At 43.1% G+C, this 26,791-nt stretch overlaps 1 protein-coding gene across 1 annotated transcript; it reads left to right on the top strand.

The window, feature by feature from the left end:
• On the top strand, window positions 1-26,037 carry arvcfa (ARVCF delta catenin family member a). Its single transcript, XM_060909348.1, has 17 exons — window positions 1-21; window positions 9,611-9,769; window positions 12,069-12,179; window positions 13,355-14,297; window positions 14,468-14,651; window positions 14,872-14,989; window positions 15,272-15,440; window positions 15,795-15,812; window positions 16,044-16,115; window positions 17,849-17,976; window positions 20,426-20,576; window positions 20,909-21,101; window positions 22,782-22,893; window positions 23,037-23,124; window positions 23,284-23,360; window positions 23,554-23,657; window positions 25,977-26,037. Exons 1-16 carry the CDS (start codon window positions 1-3, stop codon window positions 23,644-23,646), a joined length of 2,637 nt encoding a protein of 878 aa, XP_060765331.1. The 3' UTR covers window positions 23,647-23,657; window positions 25,977-26,037.
• The last annotated feature ends 754 nt before the right edge of the window (window positions 26,038-26,791 follow it).

Raw genomic sequence — 26,791 nt, 5'->3', positions numbered from 1 at the left:
ATGCCGGCGGAGGTAAAAGAGGTGAGTTTGTTGTTTTTTTTTTCCCTCCGTTTGTTTCCCTTTCAGCTGTTTTTTCCTTCGACCTTTTTTTTTTTTTTTTCCCCTCACGCGCCGCATCGCAGCTGCTGCACATTTAAATAAGGAGCCAGCGCGCGCATCGCCGCTCTCTGGATTTTTCTCTGACACGCACGCACGCACGCACGCACGCGCGCGCTCGCGCACCTATACATTCAGATAGCCGCGCAGGGATTTGCACAATGTTCCGGAGCACGAGCTGCAGAGGCGCCTGTGCGCGAGAGCGAGATCCTCTGTAAGGAACCGCACATGCGTGCGCGCGCGCGCTCGCGCTCCAGGCTCTCCCAAGCGGAAGCCGATGCAAATATGCGGGTTTAGCGCGTGATTAACTGTCCTCGGGCTGCAGGGCGTGTGCGCGCGCACAGGAGATGCTTTTAGCTTTATGCTGAGGCGGTGCTCAGCTCTGTTGGGGTGGAGGAGGAGGAGGAGGAGGGGGGTCTGTTGGGATGATGGTTCCTGCTAAGACTAGCAGGCAATACTGCAGAGACACAAGTGTGTCCATGAACAACTGACAGCATGCAGAAAAACTTCTGACCTCATACTTAAGGAAGAAGCAGAAGACGAGATGAGCAAACATCTGGCTCATGCATCAGTTCAGGTCCTGGCTTAGACTTGAGGTGATGCAATCAGTCAGTTTTATTCATCTCAGATTTGTCATCAGCGAACGATTAATCTGCCAGACTCTGGTTTCTGACAAGACGGCGTTCCTCTGGCGTGCCCTTGAGCGGGTCGTGCCCATTAGGAACCTTGTCGTGAAACTGTTTTGTTTGATGGAGAGAAAGAGAGAAAAGGATGAGGTGATGATGGAGTTAGTGCTGCATTTACTGTTACAGTGTGTCACAAGATTGCAGGGGAGGGGGTGACAAGTGGCGCCATAAACGTGTCACATTTTGGAGTGTTCCAAAGCTTATGCAGAGGAGGATCGGGAGTTAATTCTGCAACGCGGGACTGCAGGATCACTGAGCATGCCATGGGCATGAAAGCATGCTGGCTGTACAGGGCTCTAATGCAAATCGCATGTGACAAGCTCTGACACTTCGGCTTCTTGCCTTCAGCTATTCTGTTTCAGACTTGTGTGTTTGCGTCGGATTGTGAGCGTGGACGTCCCAAGTCGGTATATCAGTTGGACAAGAATTTCCGAACAGCTTGATATTAAAGGAATTTTAAAAAACAAAGCAAGTTTTATCACTGCATTTGTAACACATGCATGACAATACTGTAACTCAAAACCTTTGTAGTAGAAGTATGTTTGGATCATGTCCGAATGTACAAGATGATTTCAAAGCTACAGCCATTGCACCGTATCATTAAAGGTTGTAAAGTAATTCCAGTCACACTTTCCTTGAAGGTTGTTTTGCGTGTTCATATTAGCCATTTATAAGCACACCTTTGTCCCTCATGCCATCAGACTGTACAACTCCTCTCTGGGGAGGGGTAACAGGAGGACCGAGGACGGGAAGGAGCAGTAGCCTAGCCTAACAATAAGCAATACCGGACAATGTGCAATAAACCCTGTTCTACAGGGTCGCAGGCGAGCTGGAGCCTATCCCAGCTGACTACGGGCGAAAGGCGGGGTACACCCTGGACAAGTCGCCAGGTCATCACAGGGACAACACATAGACACAGACAACCACTCACATTCACACCTACGGTCAATTTAGAGTCACCAGTTAACCTAACCTGCATGTCTTTGGACTGTGGGGGAAACCGGAGCACCCGGAGGAAACCCACGCGGACACGGGGAGAACATGCAAACTCCGCACAGAAAGGCCCTCGCCGGCCACGGGGCTCGAACCCGAACCTTCTTGCTGTGAGGCGACAGCGCTAACCCGCTAACCACTACACCACCATGCCGCCAATGTACAATATAAAGTGCAATATCTCTCCTGCTGCCCCTTTCCCTTTTTTCCCTCCTCTCTCTCCCTCCTTCCTCTTTTCCCCATATCTTATTCTTTTTATATTTGTATATGTAAATAATTTATTTTAATTTATCTAGAAGTTTTGTCTCTATTTCTTTTTTCTGTTTATCTGTAATGATGCTGCTGGAATCTTAATTTCCATGAGGGAACCCTCCCAAAGGGATCAATAAAGTTTTATCTAATCTAAATCTAATCTCACATATTTGTCTCGCTAAAACGAATATAAACTGAGCAGATTTAAACTTTTTTAATACTTGACTGAAGTAGTCATGAAAGTGTTGTTGAAAAATACTTGTTTTGCAAAAGCAGGATTCAACAACAGCCCTTTGACTTTTCTAAGCAAAATGCTGTGTGCGAATTCATTACAGATGCATTACAAATGAGTTGAAAAATGTAATTCGGTTCAGTTTGATATATTTTTTTTTTCTGTAGCACTTATAATAAGAGTCGTTATAACAAAGGAGATTTCCGGATTTCTTAACAGAAATCTAGACGTAGATTTATATTCATAAAGAGGCGAAAGTGGCAAGGAAAAACTCCCTGAGAACTCATGAGTAAGAAACCTTGAATCTCAAAAGAGAACACATCCTCTTCTCGGTGACGCTGGATAGTGGGATTATAAATTCACTCATCTACAAGTGTATTCTGTAAAGTGAAGCAGTACTTAATGTGTTCAGAGACGTTGCGAGCACCGGGATGAGCACGGTGAGAGTTGTGCGTAAGCTGTTTTTGGGACGGATCCACACGGGACCATCTACAGCAGCAGGTGAACCGTGAGTGTAGAACTCATGAGCTCAAGCAAAATTAGAGCATCAGGATGCATCAGGCAGGTTGAGCAAGACGAGGCACAGTAATAGAAGTGTGTCAGGATCAGGCAGTGGCACCACAGGAGTACAGGTACACGTGCGTTCCTTTAATGAGACCGCCTGTGGTGTTGATTTTCATGGAATGATGATTTGCATCATTGATGCCATATCAGTCTGTGGATCGTCAAGTCGCATTGCTTAGCGTAATACAGTATGATGATGATGGCTTGTTTCAGAGCTTGGTATGATCGAAGAGAAAGAGGATCTCATTGGCATGCTTAGTGCGCTATTGAAGAGCCGATGCTTGTTTCCAGAGCAATCAGCCGTTTGTTGCCACACTGTCATGCTGATAGTCCAGCCGTCCTTTTTATAAATGCATGGCTGCCTCCCTTAACTGTCTCATCATGGACTGTAATTTAAAAGAAATTGCTTTATGATTTGAAGATAAAGCAACTGTACTAGAAGCTACAAACAGCCCGACAGTGCAGTAATTACTCTAATAGGTGTGAGAGATCTGACTGCAGCCTAGGAACAGGCATCGAAATTGGTAGAACATCATGGATACTACTACTCTTATGGATCCTGCTTATCAGCCGAGCTACTCGAATTATTTCTTTTTCCATTAGTCTGCAAGAAAACAAAACAACCATTCATTATCTAATACTGAATGAAGCCTGTGTTTACATGCAGTGATTCTGATTGCAGCTCCCAAGTGAAGTGTTTGTATGTATCTTAAACAGGATACTCTTCATTTATATCCACGCTACATGTAATCTGATAAAAGGTATGGATGGGCATGCATCGAGAGAGGCTTTAGTGTCAGCATTAACATAAAAAATGCATGAGTCCAGTCAGCACATTCAGCCTTTTTAATTAAACTGCTTGTGTTTTTTAACAAGATTTAAATCACTTCCATTTTAGTAAGAGTGTGATTTGTATACAGACCGCATGACGATAAGTTCTTTGGTTGTTGAAAATAACATAAAATGCACACAACATTAAAAGCAACTGTCTGGAATGTGTGTATATATACTGCACGGCCACTTCAACAGGGACACTCATCCACCTGCTCTTTGTTTTACGCCGTTATCTCATCAGCCAATCCCGTGACAGCAGCACAATGCATCAAATCGTGCAGATACAAGTCAAGAGCTTCAGTTAACGTTCACGTCAAACATCAGAACGGGAAAAATCGTGATCTCTCAAATTGTGACTTTCACTGTGGCATGGGTGTTGGTTTGAGCCTGAGTATTTCAGAAACTACTGATCTCCTGGGGTTTTCACACACGACAGTCTCTAGAGTTTACGCAGGATGGTGCGGAAAACAAAAAAACATCGAGTGAGCGACAGGTCTGTGGGTGGAAACGAACGCCTTGTTGGTAAGAGAGGTCAGAGGAAAATGGACAGATTGGTTTGAGCTTTTTTGCCAGGAAGGATACAGTAATTCATAGCGACTCTTTACAACCGTGGTGAGCAGAAAAGCATCTCAGCATGCAACAGAAAAGCACGCTCCTGCAGCCAAGAATCTTAGAATCAAAAACAAGTTCGTATTAAACTGGCCAGTGAGTAGGGTTGCCACCATTCAGAAATGAAAATAAGGGACGCCCACCACGGCTCCTTGGGGCCATGACCACCACGGGCACGACTCCCATGGAGTGGGGTGCCCGCAGCAGTGGTATGTTTTATTTTGTAGGTGTTTTTTAGTAAAGGGGTGATCAAGAAAGCTAATAATATAACACACTAATAAAATAAAAATTTTAATCTAGGAAATGTATTTATTTATTTGTTACTATTATACCGTACGCCACTGAAAACCCTCGCCGACAGACTTTACAGTTTGCTCTATAGTCGTCTCCACTCACGCTGTCCAGCCAAGGATGTGCCTCTTCCCACTCGCGTTTGTATTTTTGTAAGCGTTTACGCTTTTGAGGACGTGGTGGAGTCCCGGGTGCAGCAGACATTTTTAAAAGGCCCCGGGTTTTTTGAGCAGTGCCGGTGTGTGTTGTCTGTCTCTAGGCAACCGTGACAGCGCCACACGCAGTGACGCAGGCAGCCAGGCACAGACGCACAGAGCATGACACAGAGTGGAGGGGTTTGTGTCCTGGGTAGATCCCGCAACGTAGTATTTCCTGTTTTATTTTGTTCATTATTGTTAGATTTAGTGTTGATATGTGTGAGACAGACATGTGTATTGGACATTTATGAAAATACAGAACAAATCATGTCCCGTATCGGTTCAATACGGGACACAAGATTTAATTGCCAAATAAAGGATGATTACATATTTTACGGGATGGGTGGCAATCCTACCAGTGAGCCACGTAGAAAGACCCTCACCGGCCGCTGGGCTCAAACCCAGGACCTTCTTGCTGTGAGGCAACAGTGCTAACCACTACACCACCGTGCTGCCCTAAATTCAAATCCATAATGTGTGGTATTTTTTTTTTTTAAATATATACAACCCCGATTCCAAAAAAAGTTGGGACAAAGTACAAATTGTAAATAAAAACGGAATGCAATAATTTACAAATCTCAAAAACTGATATTGTATTCACAATAGAACATAGACAACATATCAAATGTCGAAAGTGAGACATTTTGAAATTTCATGACAGCAACACATCTCAAAAAAGTTGGGACGGGGCAATAATGGCCCTTTTCCACTACCCTTTTTCAGCTCACTTCAGCTCGCTTCAGCTCACTTCAGCCCGACACGGCTCGCGTTTCGACTACCAAAAACCAGCACGACTCAGCTCGCTTCAGCCCTGCTTAGCCCCTAAAACTCGCACGGTTTTGGAGTGGGGCTGAAGCGAGCCAAGCCGTGCCGAGTGAGGTTGGGGGCGTGAGGAGACACTCCCCTGTGCACTGATTGGTGAGGAGGAGTGTCCTCACATGCCCACACACGCCCCGCGAGCACGCTGGGATCTGTAAACACCGCAAACCCGGAAGAAGAATAATTACGAATTACGAGAATTTCTGAAGCCTTATGCGCCTCGCCTCATCTATACGCTCTTGCCAGTATCTGTCCGCGTTGTCGGTGACAACAAGCCACAGCACCAAGACCAGCAACACTAACGACTCCATGTCCTCCATGTTTATTGTTTACTATTCGGGTCGTGAGACTACCGCTTAAAAGCTCACTGAATCAGTGACATACAGAGCATCGTGGACGAGTTCGCGGAGCGCAAGGCTCGTCGTATGCCCTTCAAATAATGCGCGCAGTAGGCTATTGATGTTTTATTATGAGCCATGTACAGTATGTCGCCTAATGTTTTTTTGTTTCTGAGTTACATGTTTGTTTGAAGGACTTAATGTACAAAATAACATAGTTGCACCCCGTAGTGTTGAAATTGGTAAACACAGTGCATTCAGTGAGGTTTGCACCGCCCTCCTTTTATTTCTGACTCTTCCTGTCACCATTGCAACCTCTGAGCGCTCATTCGTATGCCCTTCAGATAATGTGCGCAGTATAGGCTATTGATGTTTTATTATGAGCCATGTACAGTATCCTAATGTTTTTTGTTTCTGAGTTACATGTTCGTTTGAAGGACTTGATGTACTAAATAACATAGTTGCACCCGGTAGTGTTGAAATTGGTAAACACCGCAGTTGCGGACATTTTGTAGCCTAAAATGATGTTATGATAAGCTTTAATAAAGGGCCCGGTCATTTGCCCCGCCCCTGGCCCGGCTCTGACTTGTTCCGCCACTGTCACTGATGTCACTGTTTGCGCTGCTTAACGACATCACGTGACGTCCACCCACTTTCGCTAACTCCACCCAATGTGTCCACCCACTTCCAGCCAGCACGGTTCAGCGCGGTTGTAGTCGAAATGCAACTCCAACAGCCCCGCTCAGCCCGACTCAGCTCGACTCAGCTCGACTCAGCACGGCACGGCTCAGCCGCGTTTGTAGTGGAAAAGCGGCATAAGAGGCTGGAAAAGTTAAAGGTACAAAAAAGGAACAGCTGGAGGACCAAATTGCAACTCATTAGGTCAATTGGCAATAGGTCATTAACATGACTGGGTATAAAAAGAGCATCTTGGAGTGGCAGCGGCTCTCAGAAGTAAAGATGGGAAGAGGATCACCAATCCCCCTAATTCTGCGCCGACAAATAGTGGAGCAATATCAGAAAGGAGTTCGACAGTGTAAAATTGCAAAGAGTTTGAACATATCATCATCTACAGTGTATAATATCATCAAAAGATTCAGAGAATCTGGAAGAATCTCTGTGCGCAAGGGTCAAGGCCAGAAAACCATACCGGGTGCCCGTGATCTTCGGGCCCTTAGACGGCACTGCATCACATACAGGCATGCTTCTGTATTGGAAATCACAAAATGGGCTCAGGAATATTTCCAGAGAACATTATCTGTGAACACAATTCACCGCGCCATCCGCCGTTGCCAGCTAAAACTGTATAGTTCAAAGAAGAAGCCGTATCTAAACATGATCCAGAAGCGCAGACGTCTTCTCTGGGCCAAGGCTCATTTAAAATGGACTGTGGCAAAGTGGAAAATTGTTCTGTGGTCAGACGAATCAAAATTTGAAGTTCTTTATGGAAATCAGGGACGCCGTGTCATTCGGACTAAAGAGGAGAAGGACGACCCAAGTTGTTATCAGCGCTCAGTTCAGAAGCCTGCATCTCTGATGGTATGGGGTTGCATTAGTGCGTGTGGCATGGGCAGCTTACACATCTGGAAAGACACCATCAATGCTGAAAGGTATATCCAGGTTCTAGAGCAACATATGTCCCATCCAGACGACGTCTCTTTCAGGGAAGACCTTGCATTTTCCAACATGACAATGCCAAACCACATACTGCATCAATTACAGCATCATGGCTGCGTAGAAGAAGGGTCCGGGTACTGAACTGGCCAGCCTGCAGTCCAGATCTTTCACCCATAGAAAACATTTGGCGCATCATAAAACGGAAGATGCGACAAAAAAGACCTAAGACAGTTGAGCAACTAGAATCCTACATTAGACAAGAATGGGTTAACATTCCTATCCCTAAACTTGAGCAACTTGTCTCCTCAGTCCCCAGACGTTTACAGACTGTTGTAAAGAGAAAAGGGGATGTCTCACAGTGGGAAACATGGCCTTGTCCCAACTTTTTTGAGATGTGTTGTTGTCATGAAATTTAAAATCACCTAATTTTTCTCTTTAAATGATACATTTTCTCAGTTTAAACATTTGATATGTCATCTATGTTCTATTCTGAATAAAATATATGGAATTTTGAAACTTCCATATCATTGCATTCCGCTTTTATTTACAATTTGTACTTTGTCCCAACTGTTTTGGAATCGGGGTTGTATTCAGGATGGTTTTATTGCACAAGGAATGCCTTGTGACTCAAGCGCAGATTTCAATCATGAAAGTAATCAAACGTTTGCATGATGATTCTTCTTCTATTTAACAGATCATTAAAAAGGTTACCAGTGTCATTCAGTCAGATGGAAATTTCATTCAGATTGACCTCAGTTGGTTTACTCTATTTCTATATATATATATATATATATATATATATTTTTTTTAATTCTGATTGAGCTGTTTAATCAAGGCGTTTAGAATGCATCCGTAGCTCATGAATTATCTTCACTTCACCCCACTGTAAATCTGTTACTGGCCCAGTGAAATTAAATATTGAGATTTTTTTTTTTTTTTTAACTTGAGATTATTTCTTAGCTTTTATTTAATAGCCTATTTACAATGTCAGTATTATCCGAGCAAACTCTGTATCTATTGTTCTGGTAGTTACAGTACGTCCACAAGGTATTTTGTAACATTGCCAGTATTACCTCCAGTAATAGCAACATTAGCAGTAAAGGTTTTATTGCATTCGTGGCAAGAACATTGTCATCATGAACTCAACTTTAATGTAACCCTACTTTCGACTGCTTTGTTCTTTCCACCATTAGTGAGTGTGTAGGCGAATATCTCTCAGGTTGTTCTGTGATAGTGTATGCGTCTGAGTGCTCCGAGCACACAGAGAGAGAGAGAGAGAATATAAAAACATCATGTTTGCATTTCCATAAATTCCAATATCTTCCGTTTCTGCAGACAGAGATGTTATGACCGGCTGTATTGATCTGTACCTGTGAAGCAGCAGACACTTGGATATCCGTAATAGTTAATCCAGGGAAATGAGGCTATAATAGCCAAGTCTTAATAGCTGGAGTAGCTGCTGAATCTGCCTGTGCATTTAGTAGTAATTAAAAAAAAAGGTCATTGTAGACACAGAATTAAACACCTTTACGTTAGACTGTACTTATAAACTGGGTCGTTTCTATATTGACTGTTTTCCTGTTCAGTTTGTGGACTTTCTCAAGGACTGGCTTTACACATATACTCAATATATTTAAAGTTTGTTGTGTCTAGAAAGTTCCAGCTGAAAGAATCTCATCTCATGCATTATTCACCAGTGTACTGCAAGAAAGCCGTACTTTTTTTTTTTTTAATAATTTTTTTTTTTTTTTAAAGAATCGTACAGTGAGATGAGATGAGAATAATTTCACAACTTGCCTTGGGTCCTTTTTTTTTTTTTTTTTTTTTTTTACAAATTTATCATCATATACTCAGCGACATTTTAATTATCCGAGACTCCTTTCTTGCTTCCATCCATGTAAAGAGAAAGATAAAGCATCAAACTATCCTCTTTAAAGAGTAATCCGTATCTGCAGGCTCACGTTGGCTTTTTGGTCTGCTAAGGTCAGCGTTTTACTAGGGTTTACTTCTGTTCCTCTGGTCAGCGTCTTTTATTACTAATGCCCTTTCTACTGATCTTTTTTTTTTCTCACCGGACCAAAGGAGCAGAGCCCAGAAGATCCTGTAGCTTTGCCTTCAAAGAAACCGACCAAAGAGCCAACCGAAGAGGTGCCGTCTGCAGAAGACATACCAGACACGCCGTCCTCTGACCTGAGCACGGTCACGTCCACCAATGGAAGCTCACAGAACACAGAGACTAACGTAGGTCACTTGGCTGAGTGGTGGGTTAATGGAAGAGTTGCGATGATGGAGGTTGAGGAAAGCTTTATGTATGTTGTCCTGTGGTGACATTCCATTAGCTTAATCACTTTCTGCTGACTGAAAAGTAATAGGTGATATATACACTCACTGGACACTTTATAAGGGACACCCATACACCTGCTGTTTTATGCAGTTCTGTAATCAGCCAATCCCTTGACGGCATGTAATGCATAAACATATCATGCAGTTACAAATCAAGAGCTTCAGTTAACGTTCACTTCAAACATCAGAATGGGAAAAATCGTGATCTTTTTTTTTTTTTTTGTCACATAGGGAAGAATCCTGGGGCGGCACGGTGGTGTAGTGGTTAGCGCTGTCGCCTCACAGCAAGAAGGTCCGGGTTCGAGCCCCGTGGCCGGCGAGGGCCTTTCTGTGTGGAGTTTGCATGTTGTCTGCGTGGGGGTGCTCCGGTTTCCACCGCAGTCCAAAGACATGCAGTTTAGGTTAACTGGTGACTCTAAATTGAGTGTGAATGGTTGTCTATGTGTCAGCCCTGTGATGACCTGGCGACTTGTCCAGGGTGTACCCGGCCTTTCGCCCGTAGTCAGCTGGGATAGGCTCCAGCTTCCCTGCGACCCTGTAGAACAGGATAAAGCGGCTAGAGAGAATGAGATGAGATGTTTTAAACGACGCTATACTTCAACTCATTTCGATATTTTTAGTCTCCTTGAAAAGTGTGACCATCGAATGTTTAATAAGTTTAATGTCACAGATCATCCACTATTCAGCTTGCTGCCTAAGGTAAAAGAATTTTCTGTGCGCCTAAGGAACAGATCCAGCGTTATGCCTAGAATAAGCACAGAGCGTTTTAGGAATAGTTTTTTTTAATAGATTGATTTTCAGGGCGGCACGGTGGTGTAGTGGTTAGCGCTGTCGCCTCACAGCAAGAAGGTCCTGGGTTCGAGCCCCCGGGCCGGCGAGGGCCTTTCTGTGCGGAGTTTGCATGTTCTCCCCGTGTCCGCGTGGGTTTCCTCCGGGTGCTCCGGTTTCCCCCACAGTCCAAAGACATGCAGGTTAGGTTAACTGGTGACTCTAAATTGACCGTAGGTGTGAATGGTTGTCTGTGTCTATGTGTCAGCCCTGTGATGACCTGGCGACTTGTCCAGGGTGTACCCCGCCTTTCGCCCGTAGTCAGCTGGGATAGGCTCCAGCTTGCCTGCGACCCTGTAGAAGGATAAAGCGGCTAGAGATAATGAGATGAGATGAGATTGATTTTCAAGTACAAGTTGATGTAGGTTTTACATTAGGCATTCTGTCATTTATATTGTTACACTTGATATGTATTTTTTATCTAGTGAATAAAGACATATTTAAAAAAAAAACGCCTTGTTGATAAGAGAGGTCAGAGGAAAATGGCCAGATTGATTCAAGCTGCCAGGAAGGATCTAGTAACTCTCATAATCACTCTTTACAACCGTTATGAGCAGAAAAGCATCTCAGCATGCAACAACAGAAGACCATGTTGGGTTCCACTCCTGCAGCCAAGAACAGGAGTCTTGGAATCAAGAACAGGTTCTTATTAAAGTGTACCGGTGAGTGTATACACTTTGTATACACTGTATTAGGAACACGCATATACACTGTTCATTCATGAAATTATCCGAACAGCCAATTCTATAGCAGCAGTGCAGTGCAGACAATCGTGTAGATACAGGTCAAGAGCTGGTTTGAGTATTTCAGAAACTGCTGCCCTTGGGATTTTTACACACAACAGGCCACGGAGTTGAAACGGAATACAAGAACAGCAATCGGAGCGTACGCTGAACACAGACTCACTGAAAATGGCCAGTTGAAGCCTGTCCACCTCAAGCTTCTATGTGGTGTGCATTCTGAGATGCTGTTCTGCTCACCATGGCTGTAGAGTGGTTATTTGAGTTGCTGTAATCATCCAGTCAGTTGGAACCAATCTGGCCATTCACCTCTGAGATCATACTGTTTCCCCCATTCTGGTGTTTGATGTGAGCATTAACCTAAGCTCTTGACCCATATTTGCATTAATTTTATGCATTGCACTGCAGCCACATGATTGGCTGATTAGATAACTGCATGAATGAGCAGGTGTACAGGTGTTCCTATGAAAGTGGATGGTGAATGCGTATTATCTCAATGGTACAGCTTCGTCCATAAAACACATATAATTTGAATTTATATGGTTTGAGAACTATAACATCAGAACTTGTCATGTTAATGAAGAACGTTAATTAAGCAGTGTTGTGATTGTATATGGATACTGCTGCAGAATGATGAGAGCTCAGGCATTGGGACAGAGAAGTCCTCCAGCCCTGACACTGAACTGAACCCCCTCAGTGCCTCCAGCTCTCATGAGGAAGTTGTGTCAAAACAGCTGGAGGTGAGGATGCCAACCTACAAAACACAGATATAAAGACTCAAATTTATTTTAAACAAAAAAACTCTGTACAACTCATGTGTATGCATTGCGGATTTTGGCTTCAGTCCTTTTGACATTCTGCAAGTTCACAGTTGCCCCTTTTCCACCAAAGCAGTTCCAGGGCTGGTTCGGGGCCAGTGCTTAGTTTGGAACCGGGTTTTCTGTTTCCACTGACAAAGAACTGGCTCTGGGGCCAGAAAAACCGGTTCCAGGCTAGCACCAACTCTCTGCTGGGCCAGAGGAAAGAACCGCTTACGTCAGCGGGGGGGCGGAGTTGTTAAGACCAACAACAATAACAAGACCGCGAAAGATCGCCATTTTTAAGCGACGAGAAGCAGCAGCTGTACAAACGTGGAGTCATCCATTATTATTATTATTGTTGTTGCTGCTGCTGCTTCTTCCGCGTTGTTTTTGCTTTGATATTCGCGCCAAGGTTTATGCAAACGTAGCGACGTAACTGACGTATACAGTGACGTAATGACGTGGTTTCCTTTAGCACCGCGAGCTATGGAAAAGCAAACTGGTTCTCAGCTGGCTGGCAAGTTGAACGACTTGTGAACCAGCACTGGCTCCGAACCAGCCCTGGAACTGATTTGGTGGAAAAGGGGTAAGTGTGTGCTTGTATGTGCAATGAGGTCTTTTTTTTTTTTAAATTCACATCGCATGCTTTGTCAGGATATTGTGGTACACTGGGATATCTTAAGATATGGACATAACACTACAGATTTGATCAAATTTTCTCACTGGTTATATAGGATCCACTTCATTGCATCAAACCGCCCTGCTTTTGGCAGTTTCCCAAGCTCAATATGAGTGCCTCTGAATCTCATTTCAAAGTCCACATTAAACTAATTTTCAGCTGAGTGAAAGTGTTTCTGTGTAAGTTGTGCATGTCAAGTACTCAGCTAAATATAAATTCAGGCCTTGTTGCCAGCAAAGCAGAAAATCATTACAGAATTAACAGTATAACAGAGAGAATCCATTTTTTTTTTTAGGTTAGGTTTGTATTTAGAAACCTACCCTTTAAATTGTTAGATTTAAGAGTAGTCAAAATGGTGGATGAATCGATGGTTATAGTTTTGATGGAAAAAATATTGAGAGAATAACTCTTTCATGATCCCGTTCTTCCTCCTTAGGAAAGTATCACTGATGCACCAGAGACATTTCAGACAGTGTGTGAGGGCTCCCAAGATTCAGAGGGCATTTCTGCTTCCAATGCCTCAATGGAGAAAGATGATGAATGTAGTTCATCTCAGGCTGCTACAGTAACCCCCAGCTCTGACACCAACACGTTGTCTGACACTCCGGCTGAAAACATCAAAGACCAGGCTGTCCGGCATAGCACTCTTCAAAGTCCTCGGATAGACCTCAGCCATCATGGCACCATTCCACATGGTTTCCCATACCCCCCTTCTTACACAAACCTACCAACCAGGAACTACTTAGAGAACTGCTATACCCTCCCACTTCACAGAGACAGCTTTGGTCGAATTGGGGGACCAGTGTGCAACGGCGCAGCCAAAGCAGATCAGGATGGTAGTGATCTGAGGTCAGGAATCCCTGCGATCAGCCATCCTATGATGGGAGGGACCCTCCCCTTGAGACCTATGTTGGATCTTGCGGTTGACGATCACCTTGGTCCATTACCACATCCCTTCCTGCAGGATCTGTACAGGATGCAGACTCTGATTCCTCATAAACGTGCCAGCATGGTCAGCCTGGACACCATTCGCAAGGACCCTCGGTGGAGGGACCCCAACTTGCGGGAGGTCATTGCCATGCTTAGCCACCCAATGGACCCTGTCAAGTCTAATGCCGCTGCCTATCTGCAGCATCTCTGTTACGAGAATGATAAGGTGAAGCAAGATGTTAGGCAACTCCATGGTATTCCCATACTGGTAGGGTTGCTGGACCACCCCAAAGCCGAGGTGTACCGCAAGGCCTGTGGAGCTTTGAGGAATATTTCCTTTGGCAGGGATCACTTCAACAAGGTGGCTATCAAGAACAGTGATGGCATTCTCACACTTCTGAGGCTGCTGAGAAAAACCAGTGACATGGAGGTCCGAGAGTTAGTTACAGGTTTGTTGTATTTGGCATAGAGCCATCATTCGATGTCAATTGGTTGAGCTGCTTGGCCTGATTTGAGGATCTGATAGTCTGTTGGTAATGGTGTACATACAATTACGCTTGTTGAGTATGGTTGATTGTTCCGTTATTCAAACATGAAAGCCATACATCTACCCTCCCAGGAACACTGTGGAACCTCTCATCTCATGAACCCCTGAAGATGGTCATCATCAACCATGGGCTTCAGACACTGACTGATGAGATCATCATCCCACACTCGGGTTTAAGAGGAGATCCCAATGACCCATCCAGACCAGGAGCTCCAGAATGGACCACGGTTTTCAAGAACACATCTGGATGTTTAAGGTACTTTTTGGTGTGTGTGTGTGTCTGTGTGTGTGTGTGTTATATATTTTGCTGTGTCAAGCCTCGATTTCCTGGCTTAATAGTTCCAGAAATGTGGTTGGAGTTTTATCCAACCACATGCAAAAATATTTAAGCGGTTACTGTGACCTGGTTTTGAGATTTTTCCCTTTTTAATCTTCCAGTGTAGCTCTGTAGTTTACAAGAGCACTTTCCCCTGCAGGAATGTGAGTTCAGATGGGGCTGAGGCTCGTCAGCAGATGCGTGAGTGTGAAGGACTTGTGGATGCTCTGCTCCATGCCCTTTACTCTGCTGTGGCTAGGAGGGATATGAATAACAAGGTAAAATAACGAGAAGCCCAATAAAAGAAGAATAGATTAAAAGCGAAAACAACCCACAAAGACATGGTGAAAATCTATACTGAAATCTATCCACCTAGACCTGGATATTGTGTGTAATATTACTGTCTTATTGCCCTGCAAGATAAAGTCTGTACTCCCATGAGAACCCTTCGTGCAATACAAAATGAGATCGGAAATCAGAAAGGGTTGTCTCTCTATCTATCTTGTTGTTGTTTTTTCCAGCCTGCTTACATTGTTCAGTCTCTTTTGTGCTTTCCGCAGTCTGTCGAGAACTGCGTCTGCATTCTACGTAATCTATCGTACCACGTGCACAAAGAGGTACCAGGGGCAGAGAAATTTTACAGCACTCCATCTATTCAGACCGCAAAACCAAGGAGCCACCAGAAGAAAAAGGATGTGCCTGATTGTTTTGGTGGACGTAGTACCAAAGGTTAGGTATTTAATGGAAATGTCTAAACGTCTTTGAATATCAATTCCAGCAATCTCCATATGTGTTCTGTGAGGAGAGCAAATGATCCACAGGAGGTCACAGAACATTTCCTTCTACTCTGTACTTGTAAATGGCTAGAATGACAATCAAGCTCTCTTCTTTACAGCATGTATCATGGACAATTTGAATAACGGATGTTTTGTAATTATGCATTGAAGCAGGATCAGGGTAATCTCAGTCGTTCTAATGTCACACTTCTTCTTCAGCATATATTCCGCCATTGTGAATGTGTCTTTTTTTTTTTTTTTTATGTGTTTGCTTTCACACTGTTGGTCCGACTGTCTTCATCTGCAGAGGAGTGGTTCAATCAGTGTGAGTGTGCTTCTGTTCCTGATTTGCTTTGAGTGTTCAGTAGACAGTGCTGCAAAACCTTGTTGCTTTATTTCCAGTCATGTCACATACACTTTTTTTTTTTTTCAGCACACCCACTCCAACACCCACATTGCCTCCTACACATATACTCAAGCTTTGGACAATGTGAAATGCTTGAGATTTTTTGAAACACAGCACCTTTGCAATACTTATAGTCATTTGCCTTTTCAGGCCGGAAACACGGAACGAGCGACAAAACAAACACCACTTTGGACATGCCCAAGCGCACACTCCCGACGAAAGGTGCACATTTAGCTTCGTTTCACCCTCGAATTATAAATTCTATTCAACCATCCATATCCATATTCCATTTGGATCCTTTCACCGCAAGAAGATTGAATCCATCCTGTTATCTTGTGGATTATAAAATGTTTCGAAAGTAAAACATTTTTTAAAGAGCAGGCATTAATATAATGCATGTGGACTGCCAACAGACAGACCCGAAGGTTAAGCAGCGTGTTAAATTCAGGACCAACTTTTTGGAGATGTAGGCAGCATATGTAACTTACTAGCCTGCATTCAGCCTGAAGTCAAATGTGTGTTAAGTTGGCAAATGGAGAGAGTGTGGGAGCAGCTTTGCTGAGGAGAGCAGGCAGGTCACAGGAAGACGACAAAGCTTCTGAGGGAGGCCTTGAGGGAGGCGAACCAGGGAAACACAGATAAGCTAAGACGAGTGTTCCGCACCAAGTGGAGATGAAGACCAAGCCAAGACAGCATTCGTTGTGTGTAGGAGGATAATTAAGTGTTTTTTAGCTGCTGTGTCAAGTATGAGGAGAAAGGTATTTTTAAGACAAGAGAAATAGTGATGCCCTGATACACTTGTTACGCTTTTGTGGCTTTTTTTTTTTGTTTGTTTCAACACGTCAAGCTGGATTTTGCCTCTGCATGGAAACATAATAGATTAATGAGATAAGTGCTTTTTACATAGATGAAGAAAGGATCGCTTTGTATTTAAGGAGTGCATCTTATAATTTTATGTAACTGGGTCACCGAGTACAAGAGTGACTATCTCCGGTGCACTCGAATAACTGAACACACTGTTATCTAAATCCTTTCTGATACTATCCCAGCGAAAATGGTATCAGGCAATCACTAAAGGTCTGTTATCGCGTTCAGTGGAGCGTTATCTGCGTACATGTATTTGCCATCCTGTCAACATGCTGACAGTCCTTTATTTCATATCCCTGTTTTCATGATTTGCCTGAGCTATTAAAGTGTCTTGGTGTCAGATTTGTCAGGAATCCAAGATAACGTCAGACGGGTTCTTGAAGAAAATAAATAAATATGTACAGTATGTCGGTTGCACAGTGGAACTTGAGAACATGAACAAGGCAAAGCACAACTTAACATATTTGTTATATGTTTTATTGATTCATTGGGACCATCAGAAGGGTTGAGTGGATGTTGTCGGAGGTAAATAGCATTTTTATTTCTTTACCAGTAGAGGCTCTGGTCCCTTGAGTCACCCTTCTATGTTTTATGGAAAGTTTCAGTGGCGATAAGGATAAGTAGGTTTGGTTCAGAGGATCAGAAACGAGTGCTGGGTGAATCGTTAAAGACTCTTGAGGGCTTGTAAGAGAGAAAAAAAAAAGAGTTCTTAAGAGTTTCATCTCTGGATTCATCTGTAGTTGTGGGAACATTCCTTGGGTCATCACTTGCCACTGTGCTGTGTCTTTTGGATCTTCCCTATGCGCTCTGGAGCATCTTCTGAAGCTTCTGTAGAGCAGGAAGACTTTAAACAGGGCTCACATCGCATATGAATACTGTAGCAATATTAACTTCGTAAGCCTTGAAATTGCATCTGTTTTTTGCTGTATGCTTTACTGTCCTGCTAAATTGTCATATACTGTCGTTACTGCACATGCTCACTGTCTCTCACATCCATTTCATACAAAGGTTCATTTCTTGGATTTATGAGTCACTCGTGCCAGCATTCTGTGCTGTTTGATGTAGTGTCCGCGTGTATATCTGTGCAGGTCTGGAGCTGCTCTACCAGCCGGAAGTTGTGAGGCTGTATTTGTCACTCCTTAAGCTGAGCCATAACCAGAACACTCTGGAGGCGGCCGCAGGGGCCCTCCAAAACCTGTCTGCAGGACTTTGGGCTGTGAGTAGGATGCTTTAAAAAAAAAACAGAGAATGATATACAGGATGTCCCAAAAAAAAAATTACTCACTCAGGATCGTCTTCATTTAGAGTGTGGATTAATGTTGGAATGTAACATTTCCAATGAACTCGCTTCAAAATGCGACGGGGCACTTGATTTTGGGATTCCTGTCTCACGAGCCGTTTGTCGTACGGATTTCTGTGGGGATCGGTTGAGGGTTTCCAGCAATTTATTTTCCTTTGCGGGGCTGATTGATGACCGTGGTCTTCCTGAACGCTCCCTATGGATGTCATGCACAGTTCCATCTGATTTCAAACTTACCTCGGATGCGAGCTATGGTGCGTTGCGTTGGTGGATCTTTGTGAAAATGTCTTCTAAATTGTCTTTGCACTTCCATGATGTTTTCGTGCTTCCAATAGCACTTTATGATAAATTTTCTTTCTTCAAAACTTAGTCGTACTTCTGCCGTTATTAGGATTAATTTGATCTGAAAAGAAATGAAAAATCCAATGAGTTACGAGGAGTCAAAATGTGAGTGTGTTTTTTGGGACACCCTGTATGTGTGTGTGAGATGTATACTGTATATAAACCAGCCGTTTTATTAGGTGCATCCATACAAACCTGCTGTATTCTGCAGTTCTCTAATCAGCCAATCCCTTAACAGCAGCACGCACAATGCATCAAATCATGCAGATACAAATCAAGAGCTTCCGTTAACGTTCACTTCAAACATCAGAATGGGAAAATCGTGATCTTTCAAATTGTGACTTTTACTGTGGCATGGGTGTTGGTTTGAGCCAGATGGACTGGTTTGAGTATTTCAGAAACTGCTAATGTCCTGGGGTTTTCACACACAACAGTCTCTCGAGTTTACACAGAATGGCGCGAAAAACAAAAAACATCAAGTGAGTGACAGTTCTGTGGGTGGAAACAAACGCCTTGTTGATAAGAGAGGTCTGAGGAAAATGGCCAGATTGGTTGGAGCTGCCAGGAAGGATATAGTAACTCATAGCAACTCTTTACAACCGTGGTGAGCAGAAAAGCATCTCCGCATGCAACAGCAGAAGACCACATTGGGTTCCACTCCTGCAGCCAAGAACAGGAATCTTAGGGTGTTTTCACACTTGGTCCCTTTCAGCCATCTAACCGAACTCAGATCGATGACTCAGCATTTTTTTGTGCATATGTGAACACTCCAGGGCGGCACGGTGGTGTAGTGGTTAGCGCTGTCGCCTCACAGCAAGAAGGTCCTGGGTTCGAGCCCCGGGGCCGGCGAGGGCCTTTCTGTGTGGAGTTTGCATGTTCTCCCCGTGTCCGCGTGGGTTTCCTCCGGGTGCTCCGGTTTCCCCCACAGTCCAAAGACATGCAGGTTAGGTTAACTGGTGACTCTAAATTGAGCGTAGGTGTGAATGTGAGTGTGAATGGTTGTCTGTGTCTATGTGTCAGCCCTGTGATGACCTGGCGACTTGTCCAGGGTGTACCCCGCCTTTCGCCCGTAGTCAGCTGGGATAGGCTCCAGCTTGCCTGCGACCCTGTAGAACAGGATAAAGCGGCTAGAGATAATGAGATGAGATGAGATGTGAACACTCCAACCGTACCCAGACCCCTTTAAAGCGAACCGAACTGAGACCACCTCAGGAGGTGGTCTCAGTAGGGTTCGCTAAAAATCAACGGTACGGTTTGCCTAACCTGCGCATTGTGAACAAAAAACGCACCGGGTTCACTTCGCCTTTTTCACTGTAGTTTAACCTTCTTCGTTTGCCGTAGTTGGTCACGTGACTGTAGCAGGGAAACTCAACTTCCTTTTGGAACTTACCACAGCCGCTTTACAGTTCTCTGAACTTACTGACTGATGAGTCGGCCACAATAATATAACTATAATTTATATATATATATATATATATATATATATATATATATATATATATATATATATATATATAATTTATTTTCCTTAATCCGCACTATTTTGATCAAAGAATACAGCAGGGCAAGCATGGCAGTAGACATTTTGATTCAAGAGAAAATTACCCAGAATTCCGTGCACTGGGGGTCTGAGGGCTCTAGAGGACCTGGTGTGAACGGAAAGAGGACTGAGGCCCCATCAAAGCTTAACTGGACCAGAAAGAGAACCCAGTCCTCTTTGTAATAAATTCACAGTGTGAACACAAAAAGAACTGAGTTCTTTTTCTGTTGGTCCACTTTTTGGTCCACTTAAAGAGGACTGAGTCTGGTTCCTTTAAAGGGGACCAGGTGTGAAAACACCCTTAGAATCAAGAACAGGCTCCTAATAAAGTGGCCAGCAAGTGTATATAAACCCATGGCTGATTTTAAGAAACTGTGTTCCTACAGAATGAAATTATCTTCTACGAACCACACATGTAAATGAGACTTGCTCTGTAGTTTTAAATGTTTTTAATACCTCATTTTTCTCTCTCTCATTTCTCAGTGGTCTAATTACATCCGAGCAACTGTACGTAAAGAGAAAGGCCTGCCTATTCTGGTCGAGCTGCTTCATTCAGATGCAGATAAAGTGGTGAGGGCTATTGCTATTGCCCTCCGTAACCTTGCCATTGACCACAAAAACAAAGATCTAATTGGTAAGAATGCAGTCAGGTATCTTTTTTTATCTTCTATCTGCAATTTGCATCCACTATCTAGGTTCCCTTTACGGTACAATAGCTGCTCTGAAAATCACAACCTTATAGGAAAGCTGCATAGAAAATGCACAATCAGTTCTAAGAGATGCGCATAATTGCCGACAGTCGTTCTTGATAGGAAGAAAGGATCTTTTGTATTTTAATTATCATTTGTTGTAATTTACAAAAAGCATTTATGAATTCATTCAGACCTTCTGTACAGACATTGAAACCAGTGCTGTTGGATGGTATGATTGATGCTTTTCAATATTCTTGCTGGTCGCTTTTATTAGGGAGCTACGCCATGAGGGACCTGGTCAGCAATCTGCCCAGCGGCCAGCAGCGTCCTGCCAAAAACCTGGAAGAGGACACAGTGGTGGCGATCCTCAATACCATACACGAGATCATCACGGACAACCTGGAGAATGCTCGCTTCCTTATTCAGGGTCAGGGGATCCAGAAGCTCGTGGCCATAAACAAGACAAGGTAGATGTAATGTTGAATGTATTTGATCAGCTGAGGCAAGTTTGGTGTCCAGAATCCTTTTTTTTTTTTTGAGTGACATAGGCATCCGTTATTAGTGCATTGATCTTGAAGATCAAGGAGCACCCTTTTTGGTTTAGCAATACAGTAGACAGAGACATTAATATAATGGAAGGAGTCTCCAGTGTCAGTACTTTGTTTTCCACCACAGGAAAGTCTTCATGATGGTTTCTCTGTAGTATGACAAGCTGCTTTTTTTCATACTTTTGACACAATTTAATTTCATGTATTAAGGTCAGGGCGGCATGGTGGTGTAGTGGTTAGCGCTGTTGCCTCACAGCAAGAAGGTCCGGGTTCGAGTCCCGTGGCCGGCGAGGGCCTTTCTGTGCGGAGTTTGCATGTTCTCCCCGTGTCCGCGTGGGTTTCCTCCGGGTGCTCTGGTTTCCCCAACAGTCCAAAGACATGCAGGTTAGGTTAACTGGTGACTCTAAATTGAGCGTAGGTGTGAATGTGAGTGTGAATGGTTGTCTGTGTCTATGTGTCAGCCCTGTGATGACCTGGCGACTTGTCCAGGGTGTACCCCGCCTTTCGCCCGTAGTCAGCTGGGATAGGCTCCAGCTTGCCTGCGACCCTGTAGAACAGGATAAAGCGGCTAGAGATGATGAGATATTAAGTTCAAGAGATTAAAAAAAAAATGTGCTGATGGAACAGCTGTTTACAGCTGCTTTAACGTAAGCGATAACAGGAATTTAACTTGTCTCACGGATGTTCTACAACGTTAAATGCAATCATATAACTGAAAGAGGAATAAAACACTTAGGAACATGCTCTTCTCCGAAAATATTTAACTTCTGTGTGGGAATGGCGTCACTGATTGTTTTCCTGTGACACCGTGCTTTGTTACATTTCCAAGGCATGTATGTAATAATGAATACATCTCAGTATGGAGGGCGGCATGGTGGTGTAGTGGTTAGCACTGTCATCTCACAGCAAGAAGGTCCGGGTTCGAGCCCCGTGGCCGGCGAGGGCCTTTCTGTGTGGAGTTTGCATGTTCTCCCCGTGTCCGCGTGGGTTTCCTCCGGGTGCTCCGGTTTCCCCTACAGTCCAAAGACATGCAGGTTAGGCTAACTGGTGACTCTAAATTGACCGTAGGTGTGAATGTGAGTGTGAATGGTTGTCTGTGTCTATGTGTCAGCCCTGTGATGACCTGGCGACTCGTCCAGGGTGTACCCCGCCTTTCGCCCGTAGTCAGCTGGGATAGGCTCCAGCTTGCCCGCGACCCTGCACAGGATAAGCGCTTACGGATAATAGATGGATGGATCTCAGTATGGATAGAGCAGCAGTGTATATATAGAGTTGCCATTTATTAGGTAGTCTATCCAAATATTGATGTATAAAAATCACATAAAAATATTGTTCATGAGTAAATCAATTTATTAAAAAGTGTAATCGTTGGCCATTTGCTGTGGTATAAAAGAAATAAAATGCATCACGATGAGCTGTTATAAGACAACATGGTATCAGGCCACCGTGTTGTGAATTATTGTTCTATAACAGCATGCCCATCCTGTTTTATTTCTAACCCATTGAACTGACATACATTAGATTCTGCTATACAGATGAACGTTATCACCTTAGAAACTGGTACAATCCTGTCATTGATTTGCGTTTTCAATTCTACAGCCAGTCTGTGAGAGAGAACAAAGCAGCATCACATGTACTCCAGACTGTGTGGGCCTACAAAGATTTAAGGCACACACTGACCAAGGGAGGCTGGAATAAATCTCACTTTAAGGTATCGCAGTAATATAAAGAAGCCAAACCAAACCTTCAACAGAAAATAAAGAGCTGGTCAAGTACAACTGTAAACTGAATGACAAATAATTGAATTTGTGTTCAGTTTGGATTGTGAGGTTGGATTTGATTTTATATTTTTAGCCAGCAGTGTCTGGAATTCCCAAAAAGCAGAAGAATGTAAAGTTAGGCAACGATGACATCACACTGCCCTTAATGGAAAAAAACCAAGGTCAGTGCTATCCTTGGGCTTTGTCCTGATTGCACACTCATGATGACCTACTTACAAGTAAAGTGTGTGTGTGTGCTTTCATTCATTATTTTTATATTAAGGACATGTAACATTTATAAGGCAAATGCTTGTGCTTGATTACATGCATCTCTTCTGTAGATGGATACTGCAGCACTGATCAGAGTGACCGAGTTGGAGACGGACCATGCCATATGATAGAGCGGGAAACCTTCCAGGTAACCTTACATTCATGATATAGTAATAGTAATAAGACGCTATTTGTGACCATTCATCTCGGGTCAGACAATAGAAGTATTTTCCAGATCAGCTCTCAGAATGAATATACGGCATGACATACTGAAGGGGGCTTACGACTATGGGGAATCTGTAGCCGTGTTACATTTGTGCCACATTTTCTTGGTTTTGCAGGGGGTGAACGATAAGCGACATTTCATTAGGACTAGTAGGCCAGCTGTTGGCTTAGTGGAGCGTACGCCTCAACCCTTGGACTCTTGGGTCTGATGCCCCATCTGGTGAGCTCTGTTGCCAAATTTGAGGCTAAAGTGGACACTTTTTTTTGTTTGTTTGTTTTTCCATTCATTTTCTCACCAAGGACAGGCATTATTAATTCTGTCCTTGGACCCCACACAAAATTCTTGACAAATCAGTACAACATAGATATCCAATGAAACCTAAGATATTAAAGGGGACCTGAAGGCAATTTTTTTTATTATCAAAATTCTATTTCTCATTTTATTAAATATAGGAATGCATTTTTGATCGCTATTTTGTCACCGCTATAGCAAGTTATGAGTGTTTGAATATATCAGTCCATATGTCAAAGCAATGGCCGTAAACGAGACTCGTTGAGACCTGTGCGAGACATCGTAGGACGGAAGCAAAACGTACAGCGGAAATCAAAGCGACCGACATCTGCCAACGTTGTCAAAAGACGCGCGCGCCCTCTTTCGAATGCTGACGTGATCAAGCCGGAAGTTTTGTTTGTTTTGATAGCAATCAGGAAAGTTTGAAAAAAGTAGGCAGTAATCGTCATTTAAACTCGTTTTTGTGCAATATTTTGTTTGGAAAAAAGTTTTCAAAATGGCGGCACTGACACCTGGCTGACAGTTCACGTTTCGAAGTCTTGCACAAGTCTCGTGAAGATCGCGCGGATAAGTGACGCCTGCCGTGGACCAAACGAACTAAATTCAACATGGCTAAAAACCGAATAGGCCGATAAGTATAATATTTAATTGCAATTAGTTGCCAATACAAGTCACGATATAAGGTTACTAAAACCGAAAACGTCATTGAATAACACGTTAATTAAGAAATAAAGCAAGTTTAAAGGGATAGTTCGGGATTTTTGACATGAATCTGTATGGCATCCCCATCAATAGTGTCGTGCAAACACACTGACTTACCCCTGACAGCATCCTGTGAGTCCAGTTCTTGTCCAGTTTTGGTCCAGACGAAAGTAGTCCGGCAAGTTTGTTGGGGTCACGAAAGTAAAACGTTTTTCGTCTCAAAACAGTATGTGTTCAAAAGAGTGATATATTTGCATCACAAAACCGTTGTCAAATAAAAAGTCAGACCTCGAAATCACTTGGCACTATTTTCTCTCCCTTCTTATCACTGCGCGCTGCCGGCTTCATCCAGCTGCGGCTCCAGCTTCAAGGATAAGCTGGAGCCGCATAAGTAGGAGTCCCGGCGGGTGGTTTGTATTCGATTCGTTTATATCCCGACCTTGTTAGCTGTCAGATTTATGTTCATGGACCCGGTAAGCTGGTAAATAATATATATATATATATATATATATATATATATTTTTTTTTTCTTTACCAAATTCTAACAGAAAACGAGAGCGCCCAAAAGGGAAAGCTGAGCCGAGCCGCCTCACGGCTGTAATGCAAATTGCTTTCCTCCTCAGTATACAAGTGCGCTTCCATGTCAGGGAAAAAGAAACTACCACTGTAGCCTATGTAGTGCCCTATTTATACAAATAGGAGTCATTCAGGATTCAGCCATGACACGGAGCAAAAACATGGCTGAATCCTGAATGACTCCTATTTGTATAAATAGGGCACTACATAGGCTACAGTGGTAGTTTCTTTTTCCCTGACATGGAAGCGCACTTGTATACTGAGGAGGAAAGCAATTTGCATTACAGCCGTGAGGCGGCTCGGCTCAGCTTTCCCTTTCGGGCGCTCTCGTTTTCTGTTAGAATTTGGTAAAGAAAAAAAATATATATATTATTTACCAGCTTACCAGGTCAATGAACATAAATCTGACAGCTAACAAGGTCGGGATATAAACGAATCGAATACAAACCACCCGCCGGGACTCCTACTTATGTGGCTCCAGCTTATCCTTGAAGCTGGAGCCGCAGCTGGATGAAGCCGGCAGTGCGCAGTGATAAGAAGGGAGAGAAAATAGTGCCAAGCGATTTCGAGGTCTGACTTTTTATTTGACAACGGTTTTTTGATGCAAATATATCACTCTTTTGAACACATACTGTTTTGAGACGAAAAACGTTTTACTTTCGTGACCCCAACAAACTTGCCGGACTACTTTCGTCTGGACCAAAACCGGACAAGAACTGGACTCACAGGATGCCGTCAGGGGTAAGGTCAGTGTATTTGCACGACACTATTGATGGGGATGCCATACAGATTCATGTCAAAAATCCCGAACTATCCCTTTAAAAATGACTCCAGTTCTCCTTTAATTCTTCTTTCAACACATGAAAGACATTTGTAGCAATCTTTAGCCAAACTTTAGTTCCAGTTCATATTTATTGTATAATGTCTCTGAAGTGCAGTTTATTCTTTTTTCCCCCTCTCTGCTTATAGATGGACAGACAACAACAATAACATTGGTGTGATTATTGGCATCGCTGGATCTGCACTGGTGCTAGATTCAGCTGAAGTCATGGTTTGTGAGAGAGAAGGAAGTAAAGCATACCACAGATTTTATTCCAGCATCTTTAGAAAGCAGAAAATTGACTCTTGAGGGTTTTTTGTTTGTTTGTTTGTTTGTTTGTTTGTTTTTGGAGAGCTTGACTGGTTGTGACTGTGGTATTTTTTTGTTTGTTTGTTTGTTTGTTTGTTTTCTTTCTATGCAGTGTTTTGCTCTCTTGCTAAAAATATTTTCTGTTTTTTTGCACCCCCGGCTCCATTATTCCCTAATAACATACAGATATTACATGATCTCAGTACTGATTAATATTTGATTACAAACAATATCCTTGTATTTCATTTTTGTCAACAAGACATATTGTATAATAGTGCTAATATTCTTTAACTGTATGCAACATAGACCAGTATTCTATCTTGTTTTTTTTTATGTACAGCAAAGAGATGCAACCAGCGTATATTATGGATATTAAATGTGACTAGCAGTCTATGAAATCACAGACAAAAGTCATTGTGCCATATTAGTCAATCAAGTAATTCTTATTTGATTGAATTGCTTCTTCATTGTCAGTGTTTTAACTGCTTGACAATAAAAGGCTTTTTATCATTTTCTTTTTTTTGTCTTTTCGAAGCAAAAGGACCACTAGAAAATTAGCTTCAGAACAGAGTGAGCGCTATTAGCAATACACAGGCTTATTGAAACCATTTAAGTGGGAAATTGAATGAAGGGATCATTTTGTCCTTAAGGGTCT

Source organism: Neoarius graeffei, chromosome 25 (assembly GCF_027579695.1).
Source record: "Neoarius graeffei isolate fNeoGra1 chromosome 25, fNeoGra1.pri, whole genome shotgun sequence".
NCBI classification, from domain to species: domain Eukaryota; kingdom Metazoa; phylum Chordata; class Actinopteri; order Siluriformes; family Ariidae; genus Neoarius; species Neoarius graeffei.
Note: the sequence above shows the minus strand (reverse complement) of the source record. Positions and strands in the feature narration are given on the sequence as shown.

Coding starts and splice junctions, on each gene's coding strand:
- arvcfa (XM_060909348.1), top strand. CDS start 1: ATGCCGGCGGAGGTAAAAGAG. Junction 22..9,610: donor TGCCGGCGGAGGTAAAAGAG/GTGAGTTTGTTG, acceptor ACCGGACCAAAG/GAGCAGAGCCCAGAAGATCC. Junction 23,361..23,553: donor TAGAGCGGGAAACCTTCCAG/GTAACCTTACAT, acceptor TTGGTTTTGCAG/GGGGTGAACGATAAGCGACA.